Source organism: Trachurus japonicus, chromosome 4, assembly GCF_045865225.1.
Source record: "Trachurus japonicus isolate A0001 chromosome 4, Traja_1.0".
NCBI classification, from domain to species: domain Eukaryota; kingdom Metazoa; phylum Chordata; class Actinopteri; order Carangiformes; family Carangidae; genus Trachurus; species Trachurus japonicus.
In genome coordinates, this window is record NC_140910.1 from 27,699,639 (window position 1) to 27,722,271 (window position 22,633).

At 43.2% G+C, this 22,633-nt stretch overlaps 1 protein-coding gene across 2 annotated transcripts in view; it reads right to left on the reverse strand.

Annotated features, from left to right (window-relative positions):
• The window catches only part of LOC146989110 (carboxyl-terminal PDZ ligand of neuronal nitric oxide synthase protein-like), a 249,511-nt gene that overhangs the window by 22,506 nt on the left and 204,372 nt on the right, over positions 1-22,633 (reverse strand). For both annotated transcript variants that reach the window (XM_085775086.1, XM_085775085.1), the window contains exons 9-10: positions 16,545-16,710; positions 12,491-12,673 (exon numbers count right to left, since the gene is read on the reverse strand). In XM_085775086.1, coding sequence (XP_085631212.1) covers positions 12,491-12,673; positions 16,545-16,710 — 349 coding nt within the window. The remainder of the gene's footprint in view (positions 1-12,490; positions 12,674-16,544; positions 16,711-22,633) is intronic.

Genomic DNA, 22,633 nt, shown 5'->3' on the forward strand with positions numbered 1-22,633 from the left:
AACATGTTTGGCAAATTGGCCCATTGCCATTGCTATAGTCATAGCAGTAGGTTTAATTGTCGGTGCAAGCTATTTTTAGGATGGCAGAGCAGAGCTGTGAGCTGCTCAGAGCTACGCTACGGAGGCTCATGGGATTTCTTGGTTTCCCTCATCAAACTCATCAAATACACAATCCAACAACTCCAAAACGCTCTGGTGGACAAGTTGTGACCTGCACATTCACCACGCTATGAGATTACGTTACGAAGACAGAGTTGTTTTAGAGGTAAATGCAGAGACTGCTTGCTGAAAAACTGACCTGACGTGAGGTTCATCAGCGGTTTTGCATGAATTTACCTCTAAAACAACTCTGTCTGGTAACTTTCTGTTATTATCTCATAGCGTGGTGAATGTGCAGGTCACAACTTGTCCACCAGAGCGTTTTGGAGTTGTTGGATTGTGTATTTGATGAGTTTGATGAGGGAAACCATGCAAGAAATCCCATAAGCCTCCGTATAGCGTAGCTCTGAGCAGCTCGCGGCTCTGCTCCGCCGTTCTAAAAACAGCTTGCACCAACAAATAAAGGTAACGAACCTACTCCTAAAACTATAGGGATTATGGCAATGGGCCAATTTGCCATAAATGTTGAACTATCCCTTCAATTGTGTCTGGACTAAAAAAGAGCAGCAAAAAGCTCATGAATTAAAGATAATAATAATAATAACGCACAAGGACAAAACGAGTACACAAATTTAACCCAGCAGCAGGGGTTAGTCTATAAAGAGCAGATAAGTTTGTTATAATCTTAGTGTGAATCTTGTCTGTCTGGCAGAGTCCGTCTTGGCTCTCTGATCATTAACGTTGAGGTCAGGAGGATTAATTGCTCAGCTTTTAAAGTTCTTTATTCCCTCTGCTCTTCTGGTGCAGACACGGTCATTAATTTCGGCACAGTGATGGCTCTGCTGCGAGTGTTTGTTTATACGTGACCCACTAACTCACACGTCTCTGTCAGCGCCGCTCGCACATTAACAAAACACCCTCAGCCTCGGCTACTCACAAGCACAGGGGGCACTTAGTAAATGCTCTGCAGCTCTTTGCCTCTTTGTGTGTGTGAGTGGTGTTTACACAAAGTCAATGAACGTGTGTATGTGTGTGTGTGTGTTTGTGAGTATCTGGAGCTGAAATACATTTATTATGTTCAGGGTTTTATTTATTTTATTTTATTTTTTTCATGCACCCACATATTTTTTTTTTAATCTTCTGTCTGATGTTGTTCAGCTCTCACAGTCTGTTCCTGAAGAAACTCGCTGTTATTTGATCTGTTGGATTAAAAAATAAAACTTGTGCTCCAAACACTGACTAGTGACACGGACAGGAAAACCTAAAATAACCTTAGATATACTATATTGTATTATATTTACAATATAAAATAACTCTAACAAATGAAATGAGCACCTGCACGTTAAAGCGCTACAATGGTGGCCAAAATTATTAAAACAGCTGAAAAATCTGAAGATACTGTACCTGACCTTTATTTGCCTCCAAAACATGATTTCATTTCATAATGTTCCTGAAATATGCAGATGGTTGCTATGAGCACGAGACACATGCACTTCTTTCCACTTTCTTTCAGAAAAGTGGAAAGAAATGGTAGAAAATCCACATTAAGGAGGTTATTTTCCTTCATTTTGTCTCTTTCGTCAGTAGATTTCTCCTAAATTCACCAAAAGTTAGTCTGACCCATGTCATGTCAGGCATCATTGTGAAGCTCTCTCTCTCCTGAACAATGACGAAGACTCCAAATTGTCATTTCCTCCCTATCTGCAAGTTGCAACCAATCGTAAAAGTACGATTTACATTAACAATCAATGGAATTTTACAGTACAAGTCTTTTTCCTCAGACTCTGAGCTAGAAATCTCCACTTCAGCAGCACTTACAGACACCAAACCTTCCAGTTTTATTCATGTTTATATTCTGAAGTTTTTTTTACTGAAGGGATCATTCAAAGCCTGATTTATACAACATTTTATTCCTAAAAACACGGCAGAATTTGATTTTCTAGGGCTGGTGACAGTATTTGATTATGATAAAAACAGATATCCAAAATCCCCTCTGTAAAAACTCCTGACTCTAATATGTCAACAAAATAAAACAAGAATTTTTAATCTATTCTAAGGTTTATAGACAAATAATGGCCAGTTCAACAAAAACATCTGAAACTTCTTAAATATGCCAAGTGTTAAATGCTAATAATTTTGGACACCACTGAATGTAATTATTGAACGGCACAAATAAACCCATTCAGCCACAAAAGCATTAAAGGAGCTGTGGGTAATTTTGTTTTTGCTGTTGCAGCAGTGTCAGAGATAATGTTTACCAGACATGAAGTATAACTCTTCTCCTTCTACCTAGTGACTCGGTATCAGAAATTGACAGTGAACTTGTATTGTTTTGGGAAGTAAACAGCAGTTTTTGCTATTGTTTACATGTGGCAAAAGAAAAACGACACCGGTCGGGCAAACACCGAGCGAAAGGGACGCGCTAACTTTTGTTGAAAAAGTTTCTCTCCTTTGATGATGCTTCGAGGCCGGCTTGGTTTTATACGTCCCTTTGTGTCAGACCTGCGCTGCCTTTACTTTCTGCTTCGCTGTGATGCTTTTTGCTTCCACACTGAGCTTCACAAGTAAAAAACACAAATGACTGAATTGACCTTAGAAAATCCTCAGCTGCTTTGTCCGTATGTTTAAGATCATTGTTTTGTTTTTTCTCTACAATGCCCAGTCATTACTGGTCCCACCAAACATGGACATGTACATCAAACAGTTAAAAAAAAAAAAAAAAAAAAAAAAAAAAAATATATATATATATATAAAGTCAGCACTTTAATCTCATTGTAAAGTTCAAATCCAATTTGTTGGGGAACAGAACTAAAGTAATGAAAAAGTGTCACTGTTTGACTCCCAAAACACTGAACAGTCGTGTCACAGTGTGTGTGTGTGTGTGTGTGTGTGTGTGTGTGTCTCGACTTGCTCTGGTGCCGGGATGCGTGTGTGTCGGAGTGTGTCGGAGTGTGTCGCCGCAGGTGACGGACCGAGCTCGTACAGACACGTATTGATCGGCGCCGCCCCAGCGGTTAACCCCAGTTTCACACAACATGACGGGAGGGAAATTGACACAGGTCACTAAATACTGCTCAGCTTGTTTGGGGCCCGGCTGCCAACACGGACCTCAGATCAGATGGCAACAACAAGCCCCACCGGGTAATTAATTAATGATGAGGAGAGGAGGGGAAACCACAAGAGAGAGAGAGAGAGAGAGAGAGAGAGAGGGAGACAAACTGGGACAGAGATCAGACCAGACTCAGCGACTCAGCACTTTAAAGTGTGTGATACCGGCAAATATGAAGATAAATACAGGAACAAAGGCGTTTATTGATCCTTGTTAAATGATTTCAATTTTCTGTTTATGATCTCAAGAGCCTTGTTTAAAAAAAAAAGATATTAGAGGAGTCAATATTGAGACTTAAAAAAACGCAAGAATGGATTTTTTTTTTTTTAAGTCTCCTGCAGGTTAATATAAACGTCGCACTGATTTACAATAAAGATGTAAAAGCTCAACAGTTTCAAACAATGAAATGACTCCTGAGCCTCATATTGAGTTTGGGATATTGGAACGAATTCAAAAGCTATTTAACTAAATCCATCTGCTGTCAAAGAAACAATTATAATTGATATGTATTCACAGCAGCACATGTGTTTTATAATAGTAACATGTCTGATCAGTTAACTCTGCCCTCTGCTCTGTGCAGCTTGGCAGCGATCAGCACGCGCTCCTGTAACATTACAGTTACGTTATGTTTGTCATTATTCATGAGGCCGAGGCGACGACCAGCGATGCTCAAACAGACAAACACACCTGCTTCCAGACCAAATGAACGGAGCTGCAGCTGCGTAAACAAATAACTCGGTGTCACCAGGAGCTGGGATATTAGAGGTTTCATGGTCACACAACTTGAAAAATGTTCCAAGTTTTCTTAATCTAGTACAGGAGAAATAGTTTATTTTACAATATGAACAGAAAAGACGGATGAAAAGACAAATTATGATATGAGAAAAGCCACAGAGCTGCCTACAGGACTACAGGACTACAAATATGGGCTCCAGACGATATGATCGAGACTCTAATGGCTCATTATTGCGGCTGTCTGCTGACATGGTGGTGTGGTATGATGGATGACCACGACTGACTTCACCCACACACACACACAGAGCAACGAGCACACACACACACACACACACACACACCCCGTGTTCTTGCCAGATTTCGACTGTAGCCCATAAATTCATTAGAGGCCGAATCAATAACTATTTACAAATGTGGGAATGAGTTCAAACTCTCAAACTTTTCTGAACCTCACACACAAATACACACTAACTTCTCTCCTCCAGCTCACGTGTAGTATATTTAAGCAATATATCACAACAGGCCGTGGTATATGCTCATTATACCATGGATAAGGGGCGTTGTTCGGCCCGACGACGCATGTATTACCAATAATGACAATATGAAAGAGGGATACGCAATCAATTTCATGTAGTTTTATTCAACCAGAAATACATATTATTCAATAGAATAGCCTCACTGTGAAAAAAATAGTCCCACCTCTCCAGACGTTAGCTCCAAGTTAGCTCTGCATCTCGTCTTTTCCTCTGCTTTTTTTTCAGGTGAAAGTCACTGCTCAATCCCCTTTACCGTTGTTAACCCCATAGACATATAAAGAGGTGAAAGTTCACCTTAAACATGTGAATTCAACTACTTTAGTCCGTTTTTTAACATCGTAAAGACATCAACTGTCTTTTGCTACCGACTGCAACAGTCCGTTGTCATGGATACATGACAACAACTTCCATTCATACCAGTCATACGTGCCTGACGCGGAGTGATAGCTTACGCTGTGATAAGGCTTTAGAATAGTAGCCGTGGTATATGCAGAGCCAGTATGCTCATTATACCACGGTTAACAACCAATCAGATCGCCGGATTTCACCTTTCCGTTTTATAAGTGTGTGTGTATATGTGTTTGTGTGTGTGATCTCGCTATGAACCCCCCGAACAGATAATATTAGTCAAAACGCTGAGAGAAGCTGCTCCTCGTGTCTCTCCCTCCACCGCAGGCCGCTCACGGAGGGATTACTGACCTCCAGCAGTCCTCTCAAGGTAAAAGGCCACGGGCTGTTGTTATTTTCTTACAAGCACTCGACATGAATAACTAATAGAAAAATCAGCGGCGAGAGACCGTTTTTAGAAACACAAGTGCACTTGACGTTCAGGAGAGAAGGTCGGAGGACGGGCGGCGTTCAACGAGCTTACGGCTGAGAACATGTGAGAGAAATAAAGACGACTTCTCCCGGAGGCTAGACCAAAGAAAAGCGTGGAGATTCCAGCTGGGAACATAAGAGAGGAAAGAAGGTTAAAAAATTAAGGAATGTAAGAAAAGAAAAGATGAGAAAATATTACAAAGCAAAGGAAATGTGACAGGTCCAGACGTCTTTAAATCCATAAAATAAATTACCGTTTGACTGAATTCATCAATTTCAAGAATGGGGTTTTAAATTATTTTCATGATCCATTAATTTTTGGATCAATCGATCGGTTTTCTACTCTGCAAAATAAAAGAAAGTACTGAAAAAAGCTTGAGAAAAGAGTCGTAGTGAGGTGACGTCTTCAAATGTCTTGTCTTATCGGACCAGCAGTGCAAAACTCGAAGATCCTCAACTCATCAAAAGTAAAAGTAAAAGTAAGAAAACCTGAAAAATATTCACTATTAAGATGCAAGACCTAGGGGATTTATGCATTAAAATCAATCGATTATGAACCTCACAGATGATAAAACCTGCTGTGTTTTCATTTCACACAACTGGTCCACACTCGTCTCTGAAGCAGCAGCTGCAGCAGCACTGAGGATATTTCACTTTTTCACGCCTCTAAAAAAAAGAAAAAGAAAGTTTTTTTCTCTCTTGAGGCTACGAGACGACGAGCCGCGTGTCTGAGGTTGAGATAACAGCCGTGGTGTTTGTGTACAAAGGCAAGAAATCTCTGCTTTACACTAAGTGAAAAAGAAAACTCCTGCCTGTTGCTTGTTGTCCTTCACCTCACACAGCTGCTGTCATGAGCGGAGGCGTACTCAGTATTTACAGCAACTCGTACTCGTTCCCTCGATCATATAGAGAAATACACATTTCTCTCTAATGCATAATGGCACGTTTTGTACAGCAGACACAATGTGGCGAGCCACTCAACATAACTGGGAGCCAATTACACAGGTGTTTGTCACAGTTTTAATAAATGAATGTGTTCGATATTAAAAGCACAGTGAGTCTGGTCTTAACTACAAACAGCCACATTGTCGTAGCCACTTACTAACTTGTGAAGGTATTTATCATCCCTCCTACAGGAGCTGCTTCGTTCTTATGTGGAAACAGTTTTAGAGTTGATATTAAAGGGATAGTTCAACATTTTGGCAAAGTGGCCCATTGCCATAATCCCTATAGTCATAGCAGTAGGTTTGTTACCTTTAATTGTCGGTGCAAGCTATTCTAAGAACGGCGGAGCAGAGCCGCAAGCTGCTCAGAGCTACGGTAAAGAGGCTAATGGGATTTCTTGGTTTCCCTCATCAAACTCATCAAATACACAATCCAACAACTCCAAAACGCTCTGGTGGACAAGTTGTGACCTGCACATTCACCACGCTATGAGATAATAACAGAACGTTACCAGACAGAGTTGTTTTAGAGGTAAATGCAGAGACTGCTTGATGAAAAACTGCATCAACGGGAACACGCATCAGCGGTTTTGCATGAATTTACCTCTAAAACAACTCTGTCTCGTAACGTTCTGTTATTATCTCATCGCGTGGTGAATGTGCAGGTCACAACTTGTCCACCAGAGCGTTTTGGAGTTGTTGGATTGTGTATTTGATGAGTTTGATGAGGGAAACCAAGAAATATCTGAATAAAGAGGCGCCTCTGCTACTCTAAAAAGTAGTGACATAGAGGATAAAAAATGTTGATGATATTCACATTAAACATTCAGGAGCATACTTTAGAGTGCGGACTCTATTTTTCTCTGCGGTCCAGCACCTAGATTTAATTGTTTGGAGGATGTGTGTGTCTTGTGATTGTCTCTAGGTCAGAAGTTACAACAACGTACTGACAGTCTCATAATGCCTGTTCTCCAGGCACGCCCTTGTCTCCAGGCTCCACTCTACGCACATAAGTCAAAAATGTGATTGAGCTCGATACTGAAGTCATCTCTTATGCGTTCTCTGATTAAAATCGATCACTGAATCGTGAGACGGGGGAGGGGTGGGTGTGACCTCATATCAGTGGTTAACAGGCCTTCTGCTGCAACAGGTCTGGATATACCGTATATCTCTGTCGGTCGATGTCTGTTTTATTCCAGTATAACTCCTCATCACATTATCTGAGGTTGTTGCATCAGCTGCTGAAACATGGTCATTTTTTTTTCTTCAGGAAGAGACGACACTCCTCTCTCTGTCTGTCTTATCTCTCTCTGTGCCCCGGTGCTGAGCCGTTTCACACATCAGAGCGAGTGCAGAAATCTGACTTTTTAACGCCGTTATTGTCACAGCTGAGATCTATTGAAATAAACATCAGAAGAAAAGAAACCACAGAGAAGAAGAGGAAGAAGAGAGAGGAGATCAGAGGAGAAGACGAGAGGATGTGGAGGAGAGAGGACATCCTTCATACTGTCGCCGCCTCGGCTCGTACGTCTGATCCGTCTGTTTCCTGTCGTCTTGGTTAAACACTTTTAGAAGAAGTGGAAATAGAGAGAAATACGGCGACGACACAGAGCAGCAGTTTGGAGATTTTTCCATATGTGTGTGTGTGTGTTTGAGGTAATGTCAGGTAAATGTTTTGTTTGCTCTGATGGTTCACAAAGCAAAATAATATTTCCCCCCTTTAGTAGCAGAGCAGTGCACATGTACATAAATATTCGCTCCGTTCACCTTGAGGACTTGAGGTCTGAATGAAACCACACGAGGACCAGACACTGAGAATGAGCGCACACATTCAGCCTTAAAGGGATAGTTCACCCAAAATTCAAATTTCACTCATTATCTACTCACCCTCATGTCGACTAAGGGCTGGGAGAAGTTTCAGAGTCCTCCGTGCCTTCTCTGAGTTACAGCGGGGCTCGGTGCAGCACTGCATGTCAATGTGACGGTTGCGAACCGAGCTCACTTTTCTTCGTCCAAAAAGACACACCAAAAAAACATCCAAATGCCTCCATAGTGCTCGTCTGTAATGTTTGTAGTGGAAGCTCCCAGCACTGCTCTTCCTGGTCCGTCCAAATCTCGTGCGATTTGCATCGACACCCAGTTCACGGCTCCGCAAATCGCGCGAGATTCCGGCAGAGCAACACTGGGAGCTTCCGCTACAAACAAGCTTAAAACATAGACTTATTTAATTTTTTTCGGAACATTTTCTCATGTTGGGGCTTCAATACAAGAGGGACATTACAGACGAGCACTATGGAGGTATTTGGATGTTTTTTGGTGTGTCTTTTTGGACGAAGAAAAGTGAGCTCCGTTCGCAACCGTCATATGGACATGCAGTGCTGCACCGAGCCCCGCTGTAACTCAGAGAAGGCACGGAGGACTCTGAAACTTCTCCCAGCCCTTAGTCGACACGAGGGTGAGTAGATAATGAGTGAAATTTGAATTTTGGGTGAACTATCCCTTTAAAACAACAACAGGTAAATCACCACTTTCAGATTCAGGGCCTGAGTCCAGCTACGTGAGAAAATTATATGATATTATTTGATGTGTGTGTGGGTTTTCCTCTGTTATCGCTGCAGGTCTCGGATCACACGGTGCTTCATCATCGCCAACAGCAGGAAAAGTATCGCTGCTCTCATTCTTACTCACTGCTGCTCGTTAATTGGTGGCTCAGTGTCTGGACTCAGTCAGCTGAGCCTCTTCACACGTTTGTTTTGGATCAGGAACAAAATTTTGCACCTGTGAAAACCTTCAATTGGAACTGAAAATTGGTCCTTGTCTGAATAGTTTGGAGCTGAACACACATACACAGAGAGTAACACACACTCCAGTTCGCTCTGTTTGGCACAAATCTCCACACAAACTCGCAGCGAAATAACACGTCAGATAGGATCTCTGTTATCCTTTAATACAAACGCTCTCAGAAAGCGAGCGGCTAACTGGGAGTTAGTTGACTGGACTCTCACTGGCTTTGCCTCCATCAGATCAGGCTGCAGCTGTTTGCAAAAGCACATTGAAAATTGGCCTTATTCCCCTTTAAATCTCTGCAGCATCTACCCCCTTTTTTCTTTTCTGCCAAAACACTGGATTGCCTGCATTGATTTGACAGGATTTGCTGATCTGATAAGCTGCAGGGCCGTGCACGTTGAAATGAAACTCTGTGGCTCTTTTTTTTCCTGGTGAAACAAAATGAAGACTTTAATACTGCATTGTGCCTGGACGGCGCCATACACAGAGCTGGGTTCAAAAACAAAAACAAAAAAACGAGACCACTCTTGGCTGTCATCTGTGAGCCGCTGCTCTGGCACAACGACGACGGGGAGAGAGAGAGTTTTTGTTTATGGGGCTGAATAAAAGAAACAAACAGCGTTCCTTGAGGTCCAACTAATCCCGGCTTTACATAAATTAAAAAGGCAGGGGGAAATGTGTGGACTCGTGAAAAGAGTGCAAACATGCTCTGACTACCAAGTCAACAAATTGTGAGGAGACAAAAAAGAGAGGGGTTGCCTGCAGAAGTCAAGGACGGGGCGGCTCGACAGTTAGGTGTGATGACGACGTACTAGAAAACAAAGCTCCGACACAAACAACAGATACAGGTTTTTTTTCGTCTAAAAATAGTCTTTTGATCGATTATGAACAGAACGAGAGAGAGAGGACTTCCCTCTGTGACAAAGTTCCTCTCCAGATTTGGCCCGAGTGTCCGTCTCTCCGCGTCAGAAGAAGAGTCACTTCTCACTCCGTTTCAAGGTCACGAGCTCATCAGTCTCTCCGCTGTCCGGCCCCGCTCGTCTTGTTTTCCTGCTCAGCGTGACCGACAGCGAACGCTCCCCCGGTCCTGACAAATTGAACGCTTGCCCCTGAACTAACCTACGGGAGATGTGTGTGTGTGTGTGTGTGTGTGTGTGTATGTACATTTAAGGTTGGTTTGATTTTCTGTCATACACGCTGACATTGACGAGCACAGACTGACGTTTTTACTGGATTTCAATCTGTGCTGAAACTGTTTAGGGTAAATACCTGATTTTATTTATAGAGCTCCTGAATCACAATTTCGATTTTTAGCAGTGAGCTGATGTTGGGAGTGTGTGTGTGTCTGTGTGTGTGTGTGTGTGTGTGTGGATAGAGGAAAAACAGAGGCAAAAAGGAGGAAAGGAAAGAAAAGCAGGAGACTTTAAGGAGGCGGGGTGTATGCACCGTGATGCATAGAGATAAGAGATTAGCTTCACACTGTTTCACAGCTGTGGTCGTCACAGGATCCTTCAGGTGATGCTAATATCAAAGTGTGATCAGCCTGAACATGAAGCAAATCATCGTCTTGTCTTTATCCACTGAAATCCGACTCATTATAGATAATAACGTTTTTCTGTGCTGCTCAAACACTCGTGTTTCCTCAGGTGTCTCTGGAGATTCACTCCTGTACAGATCCAGGTGAGTCAGGAGAGATTGTGGCTCTAACTACTATAACTGTGGTAGAATAACATAATAATAAACAAAATAATAATTAATAAATAGTAAGGAATGTTGATGAAAGACGGATCTCCTTTCTCTCTAAGACTCATGTGTTTTTTGTTGATTTGTCACTTTAAGTTTCTCCTGACAACACGTCATCCTCACGTGTCAAACGATCAAGGACGGTAACGTCAGGCGACTCAAACTGACGCGTCTTTCTTCTGCTTTTATTTATCTAGTTACTTATTCATTTCTGTGTCTTTCTGTTCAGCGCAGCCTCAAACTAAAAACAACACAGGAGGCTCCTGTGTTGTTGCTTAAATGATTTGTGGCGACTGCTTTCATTTGCTTCATGTTGAAACTGGAGCCACTTTAATACTGACGTCACAAATATCTGATATTATTAGTGTTAAAGGGATACTTCACCCAAAATCAATAATTCACCAATTTTCTACTCACCGTCGTGCCAAGGAAGGGTTTGGAGAACTTTCTGAGTCATCAAAATGCTTCAGGAGTTCCAGGGGGGGTCCGGCTGGTAACGGATTTTCATATAATGGCGGCGGAGTTCACTGTTGAATCGTCCAAAACACACACTATGAAACATCCAGATACCTCCATACTGCTCGTCCGTACTGACCCAAGTGTCCTGAAGCCGCCACATGAAAAAGTTGTTGGGAAAAAAAGTAATGTGATCTCTGTTTTTATCCTTGTTGTAGTAGTAGCTCCTAGTGGCTACGCAAAATTTGCTGCGAGATGTTCTTCCGTGTTTACATCAAACATCCAATGGTTTACAACGACGAACCAACATCTGGCAGCAAATCTCACGCATGTGCACAAACATCAACAGAGCCACTGGGAGCTACTGCTACAACAAGGATAAAAACAGAGATCACATTAAGTTTTTCCCAACAACTTTTTCATGTGGCGGCTTCAGGACACTTGGGTCAGTACAGACGAGCAGTATGGAGGTATCTGGATGTTTCATAGTGTGTGTTTTGGACGATTCAAAAGTGAACTCTATCCACCACCATTATATGAAAATCCGTTGCCAGCCGGACCCCCCCTGGAACTCCAAAAGCGTTTTGATGACTCAGAAAGTTCTCCAAACCCTTCCTTGGCATGACGGTGAGTAGAAAATTGGTGACTTATCGATTTTGGGTGAAGTATCCCTTTAATAATCAAACAATATAAAAATCCGAGGGGGGGGCTGACTGTCTGATAATATTCTGGTTTTATCTGTTTGTCTGCTACATGTTGTTTGAAGTGAATGGACAAACACAGGATTCTTCAGGGTGCGTGTGTGTGTGTGTGTGTGTGTGTGTTTTGGGGGGGCATGTTAGTGTGTTACACCGCTATTTCATCTCCCAGGCAGTCGGGAGTGGCCTGTCTGTTGAGGACATTGAGCAGCCTCAGTGTCTCCTCGTCCGTCCCCCAGCCAAAAATCTCCATCTCCTCCTCCTCCTCCTCCTCCTCCTCCTCGTCTTCCCCCTCGTCCTCGTCGCTGTCGTCCGTGTTCGACTCGTACTCCGAGGCGATGCCCGACTCGCGAAACCTGGCAAAGTCCAGGCAGCCCAGAGCTTTGACGTCGCGGGACAGCAGCTCGGCCGTGCCCTCGGACGCCTCGCTGGGGCTTTTGACCTCTACTAGCCTGTTGGCCTTGAGCGGCGGCGGGGGCGAGGGGAGTCGGGGAGGAGGCCGAGGCCCCGGCGGCCCCGGGAGGAAACGGAAACACTCCAGTTTGAGAAGACACTGGTCCCTACCTAGGGGGCTTCCCAGGGTCCCGTTGGACGACGAGAAGGCGTTGCTGCTCCCGTCGCCGCCGTTGCTGCCCAGCGCGGGGAAGTTGAGCGCCGACACCTCGGGCTTCGGGGTGGTGGGGTCGCAGATCACCGGAGGGACCGTGGACCGGAACGTGATCTCCAACAAACTGTCCTGGGAGCCCACTGGACAGGAGAGAGAGAGAGAGACAGAGAGAGAGGTGGATAAAAAGGAGGGAAGTGATGAATAAGCAGATCGGACGGATCAAATATTTATACCACATTCATTCAACTTCCTCTGGGCCTTGATCTGAATTCCTCCTCTATCACACCTGCTGCCGGATCACAGCAGAATAATGAATGTGATGTGAAGCCGAATCTTCACAGAATCGATCACTCGGCTTCCAATAAATCAATGCATGTGTTTCTACCGGGGCGAGGAAAAGAGAAGAAGAAGAAGAAGAAGAAGAAGAAGAAGAAGAAGAGGAAAAATAAGAAGATGAAGAAGAAGGAAACATGTTTCAAAGCGTTTCATCATCGTCATCACCACCACCGGGGCTGCACAGCCAAACATGCTTTGCATTCTTTATAGGAAGTGGGTGCAGACAGATACATTAAAGGAAAAGTCCGTGTGCTCAGGATCAAACACTCACCTCTACCGAGTTACAGTGTTGTCAAAGAAATCAACAAATACATCGGGAAAAACTTCCTGCAACAAAAATCTGTTTCCTCTCTCAGTTGCTCGACTGTCTGACAAAAGCTGGTGTAGAAAATCTGCAGTGCAGTTTGATGTGGTACAAAGAGCTGGTGAAAGACTATAGTCAGGTGGAAAACAGTGGAAACCAGATTAAAAGATGTGTAACAAAGTTACAGACGATCAAACACAAAAACAGCCCCGTGTTAGAAGATTAGAGGGAGCTGTGTTGTTGGAGTCGCCGCTGAGACGTGAAACATGATCCACGAGGCTCAGCTGGAGGAACAGATTAAAACATTTAAAGGCTCAAATCAGAAACCAGCAAAGTGCGAGGTTTTACCATAAACCTCCCGCTTTTATTTTGGCGAGTCACTCTGATCTCCGGCAGCAGGAAACACTTTTCTTCTACGCTCAGTTACTGTTCAGACGCGTGCAACCAAAAACCAAACCAGCGTGACATCATCTTATCTCACTGAGAGGAAACTTGCGTGAATCACACTCATTCACATCTGGAGTCTCAGCAAATACGCTGCTAGATGAAACTTTATGATGTGGTTAAAGGCGAAACAGAAAAATAGTTTGTACTTTGTACTACTACCTCCCATCCACTTTAAAGGGATAGTTCAACATTTTGGCAAATTCTCCTATCACCATAATCCCTATAGTCATAGGAGTTGGTTCATCACCTTTAATTATCAGTGCATGTTGTTTTGAGATCGGCGGGGCAGAGACATGAGCTGCTCAGTGAACACAATGAAACGCTCTGGTGGACAAGTTGTTATTTCATAGTGTGGTGAATGTGCAGGTCACAACTTGTCCACCAGAGTGTTTTGGAGTTGTTGGATTGTGTATTTGATGAGTTTGATGAGGGACAGGGGACCTGGACCGTTCACCTCCATTGTGTTCACTGAGCAGCTCATGTCTCTGCCCCGCCGATCTCAAAACAACATGCAGCGATAATTAAAGGTAATGAACCTACTGCTATGACTACAGGGATTATGGCGATAGGAGAATTTGCTAAAATGTTGAACTATCCCTTTAAAGTGGATGGGAGGTTCAGTACAGTACAAACTATTTTCTCTTTCGCCTTTAACCACATCACAAAGTTTCATCTGTCTAACAGTGTACCCCTCCAAAATGTTGAACTACCCCTTTAACCGAGTGCAGCTGCTGCAGCCTATTAGCTGAGGAGCAGGTAACTGACTTTTTAAAACCTATTGGGACTCAATAGCTGCAGCCTTTCTAATGCTAATGCAGTGAACTGGGTCTAATAAAACCTCCTGTCCACAGACAAACCAGACTTCAGGTTGTGGAACGACGCTGACCACCGTGTCACACGCCGTGAAATCTACTTCTCTCACGGTGGACACTCAGGTGGAGCTAATGACATTAAAAAGGAGTGTGTCCGCGCGGTCGATCCCAGGCGACACATTACATTACAGATGAAATGCGGTGGTAATTGATGTTAATTGATTGGCTACGCTCGTGTTTGACAAGTGGAAGTGTGCCTTGAAGAAAGTCTACTGATGTGAATGTGTTTCAGTCATAACGACATGTTTATTGTGCTGTAAAAGAAACAGACACTTTCATTATTATACGACATTATTACATTCTCATTGTTATATAAGTTGCTGTGCAGCGACAACACTGAAGCTTCGGTGCAGTGTGAGACCTTGAGATAGGTATTGAATCTGTTCAACAATGTGAGGTAAAAGGAGGTAAATGCACGGTAAAGATGTTATTATATTATACTTAAAATATTATTTGGACTCCATGAGCGTTCACAGAGCAGCTTCTCTGACTCTGACCTTGTGTGAAATGAAGTGTAGGTTTGAACTGTGCAGAAGCAGCAATGAAAACATTTTCTTTTTTCTTTTTTTTCTTTCACACTGATCTTTCTGAAAATGTTGGCTGATAAAACAAAACGATTGACTCTCACAGGGTGATAATTGCAGGGCAGCGGCACCCAGAAGACTGTCGCTCTCTGACAGTCGATGAACAGACTTAAAAATGTGCCAACGTGTGAGGATGAGGAGGAGGGAGGGAAGGAGGGGTTGTGGATGAAAGAGCAGCGGGGGGATAATGTGGAGACTGACAAAGCAGAGCGCTGTGGTCCACTCTCATACTGATGCTGCTCGGGAATTTCCATTTAGGCCTGACGAGGCGTTCAGGGCCCTCGCCCTCTCTCTGCTGTCTGTCTGAGTGAGTCTGCTCCGCCACGGCTCTGAGTGTGTGGCTTCAGTGTTTGAACTGTCACATGCAGCGACAGTGGACCTGGATCCTGAAAACGCTGAATCACGTGTTTCTGTCTCTTTTTATCCGCTGCGCTGCGCTGATCTGTGAACAGATCTGTGTTTTATTAAGTATAAAACCTCTTCACATGCATAGAAACTTAATGCCTGTTTGACTGACAGATTTCAGTGAAGTGTTAAACCGTGGGAGAATAATAAAGGGACAAAGGGACAGATTTCTCTTGCAGACTCAGCGACTCCAGCGTTGTCTCTTAAGGACTTTTGAACATATTCACTTTTTTCCGACGACCTTGAGCCAAAACAAACTTCTGATCTGCCTGGAAAACATGAAGGTCATGTCCTGTTATCAACTGGAGCCGACTTCCTGATGATGTTAAAGGCTGAAACACCTCCACATTCAAATCTTCATATAAAAGTACAGTAGAGGAAACTTTGGATTGTTTGCACTGTTGCACTTTACTTCATTGGAGGATTTATTTCTGTATAGTTGTATTGATGCATTTCTTTAACTCTATCTGATGTATTTTTTCTTATTTTTTACTGGTGGAGTTTTTTTACATAAAGGAGCTGCTTGTGTGTTTGAAACATGCAATATAATAACGCGGCCTTGACTGATGAACTTCTTCTTTATCCCACATAATGTCTTTCTGTGTGTGTTTTAGATGCACATGTTGATTCCTGTAGAAAACTGTTCAACCAACACATTCCAAAGACTGAACTATCTGAGCAGAGCGTTGCAAATCACATAAAATTTCCACCTGTACAACATGAACAAAAATGATATTTGTTGTGGGGACTGATGTGTTCATGTAACACCTGCTTAACATGACGACGGTATTGAATTTGTTCTGACCTGTCATTTCTTTCTGTTGTGGGAGGGATGAGCTGGAGCTTCGCCACACAGCAGCTGCTGCTGTTTTATTTCCTCCTACCTGCCAGTAGGAGCTGATGGAGTTCACAAATGGCAAAATCCCCGTGTCTCCTCTTGGCAAAAGCATCCCCCACATGTACATCTGTTTCTCTGTAGATGCCTGTGCATATATATACACATATTTCCCCCCCCTCCATGCATAGGCATTCAGCACATAAGCCATGCACACAATCCACTTACTTGAGTTTGGTCCAGACATCTTGGTCTCCAGCTCCTGGATCTGTTTAACCAGCAGGGAGATGTGCTGCAGCAGGTCTTTGTTCTGCAGCAGCAGCTGATGGACTCGAGCCTGGGCCTCCAGCCGAGCCGTGGCCTCCGCGCTCAGCTGGTCCTTCAACAGGTGGACCTGACGAGAGGCAGAGAAACAGATGGTCGGCGCCGTGCACAGCGTACAGTAAAAACACCTTTTTCTTTTTCCAGGTCACTTGTGAAAACACACAGATACGACGACGCAGCGCTCCACCTGAAGGCCGGGATCAAACTGCGCCGACATAATTTGCTTTATCAGGGAAATCAGAGCTGACTGCTGTTCACTACAAATGTTTGAATCAAGATAAAAACAGTGGAGCACAGTCAGGTGTTTGAGTCCTGTCTCATATTTCAGACACAGAATCATAGTTTTTATGTCTGCAATTGTAGGATAAATGATGAAGCATTAAAAGTTGGTTTACGTGCTTGAGGCGGCGCAATGATTGTAGGATCATTCATCATTCTGTAGGAACCACATCAGGTGTCTTACATATTAGAGAAATATGACTTTTTGAAGGCTCTTTAACATATATTTGGGTGTTTGTCTTGCCTTCCGGCAAAATGTGAGAATTGAAAAAAAATCTCAAATTTTCAGGCTCCCTAGGTTGAAATCCATGTGGCGTTATGAGCTGTTCCCTCAGTTGTCTTCCAGTGATGTATCTAGGTTTCGAATTTGCATAACCCTGCTCCTTCTACCTAGGACCGGTAGAAGGGGGCGGGGCAAGCAGTGGTTCATTTGCATTTAAAGGGACAGGCACTGAAACCAGCCGTTCTGAACAGAGCTGTTTTGAGAGGATGAAAAGAGCTGTGATGTTTGATCCTTGGGGTGTTTTGACCGAAGCATGTCACAGACATGTCTTTAAGACACCTGGGAACTATTTTAATTTGTGGAAAAGGGACATCATATGGCTCCTTTAAACATGGACTGACTCCTCCTGATACAACTCATAATATGTACATTGCATTTGTCAATAAGTAAAGATCTGGTTCCTCATGACTCTGGAAACAACATTAACACCGAAGGACTGAAAGATGTGATTACATCACAGCAGCACAAATGATAAAACCCTGTGGCTTCAACTGACATTTATCAGATGAGAAAAACATCAGGAATAAAACAACAACAACAAAAACAAAACAGCAGGGAAAATGGCCCAAAGTGGCTCAGCACACATCAGAGGCCACGCAGTTAATGAGAGCAGCTATTGTTCAGCCCTTCACCTGGAGCCTGAATTGATCAGGAGATGAGAGGCTTCAGGGTGTCGCTGAGTCAGCAGGAGGCGGCCATTGATCAACACATCACACTGAATTTTATACTGAGAGTTAATTAATCAAAGAAAAGGAATTCCCTCTGAGTGTTTTTCCATCTGAAGGTAAAATGGATCAATCAGCGACAACACGGCGTCTGAGAAAAACTCAACACAACAAACAGCAGCAGCAACAGCTTCATGTGAGACTGAGGTTTGATAAGTCGTTGAGAGTTACGACTCATTAATCTACAAAAACACAAACGTTCTGGGAAATTGTTCAATTAATCAAGATGTAAACCAACTGACTAATCAGTAATTAAAACGAATGATTGGTTTTAACTGAACTTCCTCACACTTCTTGTCTCGCCGTTACGCACATGTGCAAAATACAGAGTCGGAGTCGGAGAGCCGCGCGGTGCAGAGGAAACATCAGTGACAGATGCCATGTCTTTGTTATCACCACAGCTCTATGATCTTCTATTACACTTTTATTGCGCAGCTCCAGTGGCGGCTCTGATCCTCATGTAACCTTAATGCCACAGCCTGCTGTGGTCTGCAAGATTAAAGCTACGACTCCATTTCAATTTAAGACAGAAAGGCTAAGACTTCTATTACACTTTGAATCATTTATATATATATATAAAAAAAGAGGAAGAACTGGAGAAAGGCAGCGTTCACTCATACGTGGCCAGACACACACACATACACACATATCACAAAAGGTTTAGGAGTGACGACTCCCCACTTTTACTTCAAAGTACTCTCCAAATCAAATGTCAGCTGCCCCACCTCCCGCCCTATTTAGCCTCCTCCTATCATGAGCACATAATTGCTTTCAACTATTTCAAAAGAGAAATTCTCAAGGTTTCAAAATCACAAGACCGGGTTCAGAGTGTTGGAGGAACACACTCACTAATGATTTTCTGACAGCAGCAGAGGTGACGAGGCCTTCGGCGGTTTGATGAAGCTTAACCCTCGAGTCCAGCACAACTTTAAATATCAGTTATGGGGCTCGCAAAAAAGGCTGCTGCACTGTGACTTTAACACGTGTGGTGGGACACCACCGCCAAGACCCAAGCCTGCAAAACCTGAGAATAGTTAATAATGTTGGTTTTTATGATCATACCAATTCATTATTCATAAGGTCAAAAGCACTTAAATTCATGGACTTGGTAGACCAGAAAACAGCGTTAGTCATGTACAAATCCAGAAATAACCTGCTTCCTTCCAACATACAACCCATGTTCAGAGAACACATAAAAACTAAGAACTACATAAAACTAAAAAAATATGTTATATTAGAAATATAACAGATGTTAATGTTAGTATATAAATATAAACAAACACAACATGCAGATCAATGAGTTCAATGCTGTGCTATTGTATATTAGGAAAGGTGATAACTGAAACAGCAGCAGTGACAACAGTGTCGTAAACATGTGGCTTTGACTTCATTTAAATGATTTTCAGACTAAATAAAGCAGCGGAGGACTCTCTGGAGATCGTCTCCTCGCCTCGGCGTCTCAGGATGCTGAAGTGTCCTTTGTGTTTCGGTTCCAACGGCAATTACAGTTTCGTTTTTGCCGACTTTTTTCCCCCTTTGATATTTGTCACCGTCCTCGACGTCTGGAGAGCCGAGAGCCTCCCTGTCACCTCGGTAACGAGTTCTGTATTACCACATCAACCTGGAACGAGGAACCGGGGAGTCATTATGAGTGTCAGCGACTCGCACCTCGTACCTGCGGCTCGGTAATTCACAGCTCTCTGAAAATACGTTGCTACTGCTCTCTCTTTTCTTTTACAGGCACCTGTTCAGACCCACTCTATTATTGATTAAGCTGTTTATATGAACAGAAACAGGTATTATTAAACTCAATGCTTTCCATTGTTTGGTTACCCAGGAGCAAGTCTGTATTTATCTATCATCACGTCTTTGTACCTTTTTTAAAATTTAAATATTAGCACATTCTTACGGTATTTTAATTCTTCAGGTAATGCATTGCATAACTTCACGCCACAAACAGAAATGCACCTACTGTATTCTACAGTATAAATAAAATGTGACTGATTGATAATATTGCTCTCTGTGCTTTTATTTTGAAGGGTTTTCAGGGTGACTACTGTATGTAAACGTCTGTCCAGGTAAAACAGATGACAGCAGATTTTATTATCATGCACCATCTCTGATAAATAAACCTGTTTTAAAGGTACATTGTGTAGGAATTACTCCCATCTAGCGTTGCAGTTGTATATCGCAAGCAACTCAATCGTATTTTTCATGCTGCATTCACGTGAAATTTGGCAGACGGCAGACGGACGACAGTCGCTGTTATAACGGCATAAACAAGCCTCTATGTAAACAAGTGGTTCGTCAGCACGAGGCAAAACAATACACGTGACAATATGTTGTCATGGCGATGTCGTATTGTTTACCCGACCCACGTTTTACCGGCTTTCTCTCCACTTCTGTGACTAAAATGACATCTGGTTTGTTACCGATGGCCGTCTGCCCGACTGCAGGTGAATGCAGCATCAGTGTAACGCTCCATTCCTCCTCACTGCGTTACCGCGGTGACTTTTCACAGACGCCACCTCCACCTGAGCCGACAAGCACGGTGTCTCCGCTGAGTTTCCGTGGTTTCCTACCGTCACGCTGCCACTGAACGTAAAAACATGGCGAAACCACATGGCAGCCAGCACCGAGCTTACCCGCTCCATGGAGATATGAATGATATGAACGGTAAATTCAGAGCTGAAAGGAACACTTCAGTTTGTTGATGGGGGGGATTACTGATTAATGAAAAACAGACTTTTGAACGAAATAATCGATTTTCGTGAATAGATAACAGGAGAAGTTACACAATGTCCCTTTAAAAAGTGAAATCAGGTCCATAAACTCTGATATTGACATAAATGTCATTCTGATAAAATAACAACAATGTCACTCTGAGCTACAACCTACTGATGAACCTCTGGAGCAGTTTCTAATTTAGAGATTTAATTTATCGGTCATTTATCGACCTGTAGTCTGTGTGTTTATCGCCTCCTTCCTTTTCCTCTCTCCATCTTTTCAGTGATGAAACCTCATCAGTCAAACAAGACGCCAGTGAAGCAGACAAGACTCAAGATGGAGCCAGAATTCACAGCCTCTGTCCCAAGGCCTCCATCCTCCTCCACCCACTCCTCTTCCTCCTCCTCCGCTCTCACACACCCGCTCGCCACCAGAGAGAGAGAGACAAGACGGGTTTCGAGGAAGGCAGTCATCTTCGTCCATTATCGTCGCACTTAGCAACAAATAGAGGTGATTCCAGATCGTGTTGGGGGCCAGGCCGCCTCCGCAGACCTCGTTTGTAAAGACTGACACCGCGATGATGACTTTGGCGGTGTAATTTACGGCCGACAGGACCTCATCTTGATCTATGGACGAGTGGAGCTCGACTCCCAACGCGCGCACCGGCCCTGCTGACAACTCTAATAGCGCATCAGCCCCTCCTCCGTGGTTTATACCGAGGCCTTGGGAGCAAGTGTCACATTCATCCTGATGCCATCCATATTAAATGTCTCACTGAGCTGAGATGCACCGGGTGGGGAAAAAAAAAGGACACGGGATAATTTCATGCAGAAACAGCAAGAGAGCAAAGTCAAATATACTTAGAATCTGACTTTTTCTTCTGGATATGTAATTTAAAAAAAGGGACAAAGTTGTTTTTTTTTACTCTGCAGCAGCCGCACAAGGTTAAATCAGAGCTGGTACCTATAGAAACAAACCCTGGCTCTGAAGATAAAACAAAACTATGGAAGGAGAAACAGATAAGATGAGAAATGTTACGCCCTGAATTATAACAGCTGGAACCCTCCATGGAGATTTCCATTTATCCGATCGTGTGTCTGTTTGTCTGGTGACCTGCGAGTCGCCTCGTTTTCTCTCCTTCGTCCCACATGTGCTACAATCTCTCCAACGTTTCATTCACAGAGAAACACAGCACTTAAAGGTCACATCTCTTAGGACTGAACGGTGATTGTTCTGTAATGTGCTGTCAAACTGATGTGACTCCACTTCAACATCCTTGATCCAAGATAGTTTATTATTGTCATTATGTTGCTTTCACTTCTTCTTAAGGTCGATGTAGAAGACATTGACTTTCACAAAAAAATACTGAGTTGAATCAGTGGTTTATTATCATTTTCTCTTCTTCTCTTGAATGTTTTATTGTCTATTTCATCGTTATTACTCAGATGAATCAATTTTTCTGAAATAAAATGCATGACAATATGCAACAGGAGCTATTTAAGTTTTGCTCTTACTACAAAGCCAGCATTAAAGGGATAGTTCAACATTTTGGCAAATTGGGCCATTGCCATAATCCCTGTAGTCTTAGCAGTAGGTTTGTTACCTTTAATTGTCGGTGCAAGCTATTTTTAGAACGGCGGAGCAGAGCGGGCGAGCTGCTCAGAGCTACGCTAGGGAGGCTAATGGGATTTCTTGGTTTCCCTCATCAAACTCATCAAATACACAATCCAACAACTCCAAAACGCTCTGGTGGACAAGTTGTGACCTGCACATTCACCACGCTATGAGATAATAACAGAATGTTACCAGACAGAGTTGTTTTAGAGGGAAATTCATGCAAAACCGTTGATGCGCGTTCCCGTCAGGTCAGTATTTCGGCAAGCAGTGTCTGTATTTGCCTCGAAAACAACTCGGTCTTATAACGTTTCCTTATTATCTCATGGTGTGGTGAATGTGCAGGTCACAACTTGTCCATGAGA